This window comes from Coregonus clupeaformis, unplaced genomic scaffold (assembly GCF_020615455.1).
Source record: "Coregonus clupeaformis isolate EN_2021a unplaced genomic scaffold, ASM2061545v1 scaf1355, whole genome shotgun sequence".
NCBI classification, from domain to species: Eukaryota; Metazoa; Chordata; class Actinopteri; order Salmoniformes; family Salmonidae; genus Coregonus; species Coregonus clupeaformis.
Window position 1 is genome coordinate 55,001 of NW_025534809.1, and position 7,428 is coordinate 62,428.

Sequence of the window (7,428 nt, forward strand, 5' to 3'; positions counted from 1 at the left end):
GACTTTGTGGAATGTACTCAAGCTATTACAGTCAACAAAGGCACACGTCATATTATTGAGTAGATCTTTTTGCTTGTTTTTATGAGTAGATAAGCTTGAGTAAGTTGAGTTGATGTGGTCCAATACATTGAGTAAAGATGATAGAGACGTAAAAATGATTATATTACGTTGATTCGACTCAAATAGACACTGAGAGACTGAGAGACTGAGAGAGTGAGTGAGTGAGTGAGTGAGTGAGTGAGAGAGAGAGAGAGAGTGTGTGAGTGAGTGAGTGAGACTGAGAGTGTGAGTGAGTGAGTGAGTGAATGAGAGAGTGAGACTGAGAGAGTGAGTGAGAGAGAGAGAGTGTGAGTGAGTGAGACTGAAAGACTGAGAGAGTGAGTGAGTGAGAGAGAGAGAGTGAGTGAGTGAGTGAGAGAGAGAGAGAGACTGAGAGACTGAGAGAGAGAGTGAGTGAGTGAGTGAGAGAGAGAGAGACTGAGAGACTGAGAGAGTAGGTGAGTGAGTGAGAGAGAGAGAGAGAGAGAGAGAGAGAGAGAGAGAGAGTGAGTGAGTGAGAGAGACTGAGAGACAGAGTGAGTGAGTGAGTTTTCCACATAGCCTATATCAGTATTTGAGTATGTTTCCCGCGCACGGTAGGTGCTTTCACGTCACCTTTGAAATCGCTCCTCCCTAGTCCCCTAGAACGAGCGCCCTCCCCTTTGCAACGCCTCCGAACATATCACAGAGGCGCGCTTTCTGTGCCGCTGGCCTCAATCAGGTCGACCAAACGCAGATAATAGCTCTCCACGCACCGTTGCTGAAGTCATTCATTCACTTGAACTCAACTAGCGAACACACCATGTCTGGAAGAGGCAAAGGCGGCAAGGGACTCGGAAAAGGAGGCGCCAAGCGTCACCGCAAAGTTCTCCGCGATAACATCCAGGGAATCACCAAACCCGCTATCCGCCGTCTGGCTCGCCGCGGCGGCGTGAAGCGTATTTCCGGTCTGATCTACGAGGAGACCCGCGGTGTCCTGAAGGTGTTCCTGGAGAACGTGATCCGTGACGCAGTCACCTACACCGAGCACGCCAAGAGGAAGACCGTTACCGCTATGGACGTGGTCTACGCTCTGAAACGTCAGGGACGCACCCTGTACGGTTTCGGCGGTTAAAGTCACTCTCTTCGAACCACAACACCCCGACTCGAACCTAAAGGCTCTTTTAAGAGCCACCCACATCCGCTTCAAAAGGGCCCATTCCATATAGTTTTTTTTTTTCTTCCGTATGCTATTTGGTAGGAAAGTATGAGCCACTTCGAGTGGACAGGGAGTATTAAATAGAGGATTCTAATGTCCCTTCCCGTTTTAGCGCACAGAGGGAGGCCTATATCTGACAGTGGCAAAGTGTAGTGCCGTTGTTATTTTGGGTCAAGCAATAGTGGCATTTGGACAACATAAAGCCACCACCAGTCGGTAGACGTGCCTCGAAAAGAGGGGGACAGCGCGCGCGCACACAGTCCAAAATGGGAGCCCTATGTCTGACGGTGCCAACATGGGCAATTCTATCACCAGCATTATGTGGCACAACAATCGTGCCATTCGGACATCTATTCAGGCCCCCCTTTTGAAACACACAATTCCCCATCGGTCACAGAGCATAGGCTATAGAGAGGAGGGAGGGTGTGAGGACCCGCGCGCGCCCTCAATTGTCTTTGTTCGGGAAGCTAGCCTCTGAGCGGAAGGCTCTTTTGAGCGCTAGAACTCCACTGGGCAAATAGCAGGGGCGCCTACGATCAAGCAGGGGAGTGTCCACGGCCGCCGACTTTGATTCGCTTCCTCTTCATAAGACGGGTAAGCGCCCTTCACCCCCTCATTCGTTTCTGAGAAGCAACGAGACATCATCATGCCCGAGCCAGCAAAGTCAGCGCCCAAGAAGGGCTCCAAGAAAGCCGTCACCAAGACCGCAGGGAAGGGCGGCAAGAAGCGCAGAAAGTCCAGGAAGGAGAGTTACGCCATCTACGTGTACTAACTGTAAGTCGCTCTGGATAAGAGCGTCTGCTAAATGACTAAAAATGTAAATGTAAAAAAATGAGAGAGAGAGAGAGAGAGAGTGTGAGTGAGTGAGTGAGTGAGTGAGTGAGTGAGTGAGTGAGTGAGAGAGTGTGAGACTGAGAGACTGAGAGAGAGAGAGAGAGTGAGAGAGACTCCCTCTATCTAGGCCTATATCAACGCGCCATAACCCATGATGTGCCAGCCTCCATAGCGCCAGCCAGACACCAAGACCCACAGACACAAAGACAATATATTAGTAGAGACAGCCAACCACCTACCTACCTACCAGAAGACAACACACAATCTCACTGTGTAGAAATAGTAGGCTACAAATACAACAACAACAACACTCACACTGCCAGTGCACAAAAAGTACTAATACAATAACACACACACATAGTGCAAGTAAGCATGTCGTAGGACTGTTTATACCATGTGGATCCTGTACATATGACGAATACAACCTGAAACTTGAGGTACAACACTAGTCTCAGCCAGGCCTCACAGGTGCATGTGTTTTAAGGTCCCCAAAAGAGCGCTTCTTTAAAACACCCCTGACCACATCAGGGGACCCCAAACCATTTGATTCCCTTGCCAGACATCTCGGCTCACTACACAACAAGTGCTGCTCGCAATCGGATGCACTTTTTAGGCCATTTAGGAGACAAATAGCACAGGAAAACCAGTGCGCACCGCTCCACCCGACAGTCGAACGGTGAGGTTTTGAGCGAGCCGCAACAAAATGCACGGCCCTTCCGCGGCCCACATTACTTTATTCTGAACGGAGACAAGTCTGCTCGCTGGGCCGTTCACTTTTGGACCAAAAACACGGCTCCGTCTGTGACTTTTGGGCCGATATAGGCGAACAGAAAACACAAGTGAAAGAGCATTTGGCCAGCCCAGAGAAGCCGAGCTGGGTGACTTGAGTCTACATGGTTCTCATGTCGCGTTTAAGGCCAGCCCCCTGCTCGGTGTGGAGCTTCAATAGCGCAGAGCAGCGTCTACAGCAAACTAATCCTCGCAGACCGTGTGTGTGTGTGTGTACCGGACCAAACGACAGACAGACAGACATGGCAGAAGTCGCACCAGCACCCGCAGCCGCAGCGCCGGCCAAGGCACCCAAGAAGAAGGCAGCAGCCAAGCCCAAGAAAGCGGGACCCAGCGTAGGAGAGCTCATCGTCAAGGCTGTGACGGCCTCCAAGGAGAGGAGCGGCGTGTCCCTGGCCGCGCTCAAGAAGACGCTGGCGGCAGGCGGCTACGACGTGGAGAAGAACAACTCCCGCGTCAAGATCGCAGTCAAGAGCCTCGTCACCAAGGGCACCCTGGTCCAGACCAAGGGCACCGGTGCATCCGGCTCCTTCAAGCTCAACAAGAAAGCCGTCGAGGCGAAGAAGCCCGCCAAGAAAGCCGCAGTCCCCAAAGTAAAGAAAGTGGCCGCCAAGAAGCCCGCCGCGGCGAAGAAGCCCAAGAAGGTAGCAGCCAAGAAGGCCGTCGCCGCAAAGAAGTCCCCCAAGAAGGCCAAGAAGCCCGCTACACCCAAAAAGGTGGCCAAGAGCCCCAAGAAGGTAAAGAAGCCCGCCGCAGCGGCCAAGAAGGCGGCCAAGAGCCCCAAGAAGGCTACAAAGGCAGCCAAGCCCAAAGCCGCCAAGCCCAAGGCAGCCAAGGCCAAGAAGGCAGCCCCCAAGAAGAAGTAAACCTATTACAAACAGTGTTCTACTCGACACATGTTGTACCACGAAAGGCTCTTTTAAGAGCCACCCACCTATTTCCATAGAAAGCGCATTGATTTCCATATACTACCTGTCGTGAAAAAGAAATTACGCACACTAGGCTACTTTTACGCACACAACATTGTCCCACTCTGGGTGTGTGCGAAGGGAGAGGCATATAATAGAGGGCCAAAATGGCTTAGAAATTGGACCTCACCAGCCATTTGTATATGAGCCACTGGTTTTCACTAATTACTTGTCCCAGGTCACCATTATGAATCCAATAGCAAAACAAATGTTTCAAAATTGCTCAATAGTGAAAAAAGGCCAGGAAACGATGGGTTCTCAGCAATATTTCACCAACAACCAATCACTATTCAAGCATAGACATTAGGATCATCAACAAATATTCCTAAGTCATACTACAAAAGGGTTGTAACGAAATGGATTTGTCTGTTCAATGCAAGTTCAACGTCAAAGAAAAAGTGCATCACCACAACAAACGTGTCTTTAGATACACTGTAAAAAATGACTTTGTGGAATGTACTCAAGCTATTACAGTCAACAAAGGCACACGTCATATTATTGAGTAGATCTTTTTGCTTGTTTTTATGAGTAGATAAGCTTGAGTAAGTTGAGTTGATGTGGTCCAATACATTGAGTAAAGATGATAGAGACGTAAAAATGATTATATTACGTTGATTCGACTCAAATAGACACTGAGAGACTGAGAGACTGAGAGAGTGAGTGAGTGAGTGAGTGAGTGAGTGAGTGAGAGAGAGAGAGAGAGTGTGTGAGTGAGTGAGTGAGACTGAGAGTGTGAGTGAGTGAGTGAGTGAGTGAATGAGAGAGTGAGACTGAGAGAGTGAGTGAGAGAGAGAGAGTGTGAGTGAGTGAGACTGAAAGACTGAGAGAGTGAGTGAGTGAGAGAGTGAGTGAGTGAGTGAGTGAGAGAGAGAGAGAGACTGAGAGACTGAGAGAGTGAGTGAGAGAGAGAGAGACTGAGAGACTGAGAGAGTAGGTGAGTGAGTGAGAGAGAGAGAGAGAGAGAGAGAGAGAGTGAGTGAGTGAGAGAGACTGAGAGTGAGTGAGTGAGTTTTCCACATAGCCTATATCAGTATTTGAGTATGTTTCCCGCGCACGGTAGGTGCTTTCACGTCACCTTTGAAATCGCTCCTCCCTAGTCCCCTAGAACGAGCGCCCTCCCCTTTGCAACGCCTCCGAACATATCACAGAGGCGCTTTCTGTGCCGCTGGCCTCAATCAGGTCGACCAAACGCAGATAATAGCTCTCCACGCACCGTTGCTGAAGTCATTCATTCACTTGAACTCAACTAGCGAACACACCATGTCTGGAAGAGGCAAAGGCGGCAAGGGACTCGGAAAAGGAGGCGCCAAGCGTCACCGCAAAGTTCTCCGCGATAACATCCAGGGAATCACCAAACCCGCTATCCGCCGTCTGGCTGCCGCGGCGGCGTGAAGCGTATTTCGGTCTGATCTACGAGGAGACCCGCGGTGTCCTGAAGGTGTTCCTGGAGAACGTGATCCGTGACGCAGTCACCTACACCGAGCACGCCAAGAGGAAGACCGTTACCGCTATGGACGTGGTCTACGCTCTGAAACGTCAGGGACGCACCCTGTACGGTTTCGGCGGTTAAAGTCACTCTCTTCGGAACCACAACACCCGACTCGAACCCAAAGGCTCTTTTAAGAGCCACCCACATCCGCTTCAAAAGGGCCCATTCCATATAGTGTTTTTTTTCTTCCGTATGCTATTTGGTAGGAAAGTATGAGCCACTTCGAGTGGACAGGGAGTATTAAATAGAGGATTCTAATGTCCCTTCCCGTTTTAGCGCACAGAGGGAGGCCTATATCTGACAGTGGCAAAGTGTAGTGACGTTGTTATTTTGGGTCAAGCAATAGTGGCATTTGGACAACATAAAGCCACCACCAGTCGGTAGACGTGCCTCGAAAAGAGGGGGACAGCGCGCGCGCACACAGTCCAAAATGGGAGCCCTATGTCTGACGGTGCCAACATGGGCAATTCTATCACCAGCATTATGTGGCACAACAATCGTGCCATTCGGACATCTATTCAGGCCCCCCTTTTGAAACACACAATTCCCCATCGGTCACAGAGCATAGGCTATAGAGAGGAGGGAGGGTGTGAGGACCCGCGCGCACCCTCAATTGTCTTTGTTCGGGAAGCTAGCCTCTGAGCGGAAGGCTCTTTTGAGTGCTAGAGCTCCACTGGGCAAATAGCAGGGGCGCCTACGATCAAGCAGGGGAGTGTCCACGGCCGCCGACTTTGATTCGCTTCCTCTTCATAAGACGGGTAAGCGCCCTTCACCCCCTCATTCGTTTCTGAGAAGCAACGAGACATCATCATGCCCGAGCCAGCAAAGTCAGCGCCCAAGAAGGGCTCCAAGAAAGCCGTCCCCAAGACCGCAGGGAAGGGCGGCAAGAAGCGCAGAAAGTCCAGGAAGGAGAGTTACGCCATCTACGTGTACAAGGTCCTGAAGCAGGTCCACCCCGACACCGGCATCTCCTCCAAGGCCATGGGAATCATGAACTCGTTCGTGAACGACATCTTCGAGCGTATCGCCGGAGAGTCCTCTCGCCTGGCCCACTACAACAAGCGTTCTACCATCACCTCCAGGGAGATCCAGACCGCCGTGCGCCTGCTGCTCCCCGGTGAACTTGCCAAACACGCCGTGTCCGAGGGCACCAAGGCCGTAACCAAGTACACCAGCTCCAAGTAAACAGCGCATTTGGACTGCTCTACTAACCCAAAGGCTCTTTTAAGAGCCACCCACTCTGTCAGTAAAAAGAGCATTTCCATCGCCACCGAATGAATGCGCAGGTAGGCTGCGTTACATTGTAGGACCGCGGTTACATTGTATCATTGTTTAATGGGCGGCGCGCGCCGGCTCGAAGAACGGCTACATTGTATCATTTCCCCCGCCCGTTCCAGCGTAGGGGTTTAGCACGCCTTTTTTGTTGTCTTTGCACGCTGAATAGTAACCCATGTTTGTCGGCCTCCATTCCAGGTGAAGGCAATGTAAAATGGCACCATTTGACAAAGGGTGTAAATAAAAAAGCAGTCTGTTGGGTTTGAATGGAAAGAAATGCCTTTTGTCGTTTAATGAGCGGATAGTCATTTTGAGTCGACTTCCTGAATCGGTAGGACACGGACGGAGAGAATGGACGCTCCATCATTGGACTATACCCTAATGATGTGAATGAGAACGATAATGGCAAGAATAAAAAGGGGGTGAATAATCCCGTCTAGGAAGAATAGGAGTAGGCATATATATATATATATATATATATAAACGTAGCCCTTTTTGCCAACGGGTCATTTCTGGTCCAGGTCGCATCATACATAAATAGTCCCCTGTAGCTCAGTTGGTAGAGCACTGTGCTTGCAACGCCAGGGTTGCGGGTTCGTTTCCCAAGGGGGGCCAGTATGAAAATGTAGGCACACACTTAACTGTAAGTGGCTCTGGATAAGAGCGTCTGCTACATGACTCAAAATGTCCATGTAAAGTGTAGTACATTTGAGTCACAGTGTATTTTCCTTCCTACTACCCTCATGAGGCAACAGGATAAATATAATAAAATAATAATAATATAATATGCCATTTAGCAGACGCTTTTATCCAAAGCGACTTACAGTCATGCGTGC

General features: G+C 50.2%; 3 protein-coding genes and 1 pseudogene across 3 annotated transcripts; all 4 read left to right on the top strand.

Annotated features, from left to right (window-relative positions):
- Positions 1 to 634: 634 nt before the first annotated feature.
- Positions 635 to 1,161, top strand: LOC123486929 (histone H4). The gene has a single exon (XM_045218093.1). It carries the CDS (start codon positions 842 to 844, stop codon positions 1,151 to 1,153), a length of 312 nt encoding a protein of 103 aa, XP_045074028.1. The 5' UTR covers positions 635 to 841; the 3' UTR covers positions 1,154 to 1,161.
- Positions 1,162 to 3,088: 1,927 nt separating this feature from the next.
- LOC123486932 (histone H1) lies at positions 3,089 to 3,763 on the top strand. The gene has a single exon (XM_045218096.1). The coding sequence runs from the start codon at positions 3,103 to 3,105 to the stop codon at positions 3,724 to 3,726; it is 624 nt and encodes a 207-aa protein (XP_045074031.1). The 5' UTR covers positions 3,089 to 3,102; the 3' UTR covers positions 3,727 to 3,763.
- A 1,277-nt stretch (positions 3,764 to 5,040) lies between these two features.
- LOC123486927 lies at positions 5,041 to 5,420 on the top strand (annotated as a pseudogene).
- A 621-nt stretch (positions 5,421 to 6,041) lies between these two features.
- Positions 6,042 to 6,553, top strand: LOC123486925 (histone H2B-like). Its single transcript, XM_045218091.1, has one exon. It carries the CDS (start codon positions 6,128 to 6,130, stop codon positions 6,500 to 6,502), a length of 375 nt encoding a protein of 124 aa, XP_045074026.1. The 5' UTR covers positions 6,042 to 6,127; the 3' UTR covers positions 6,503 to 6,553.
- Positions 6,554 to 7,428: the final 875 nt, after the last annotated feature.

What these genes read in the sequence shown, in the direction of transcription:
- LOC123486925 (XM_045218091.1), top strand. Translation starts at nt 6,128, where the DNA reads ATGCCCGAGCCAGCAAAGTCAGCGCCCAAGAAGGGCTCCAAGAAAGCC.
- LOC123486932 (XM_045218096.1), top strand. Translation starts at nt 3,103, where the DNA reads ATGGCAGAAGTCGCACCAGCACCCGCAGCCGCAGCGCCGGCCAAGGCA.
- LOC123486929 (XM_045218093.1), top strand. Translation starts at nt 842, where the DNA reads ATGTCTGGAAGAGGCAAAGGCGGCAAGGGACTCGGAAAAGGAGGCGCC.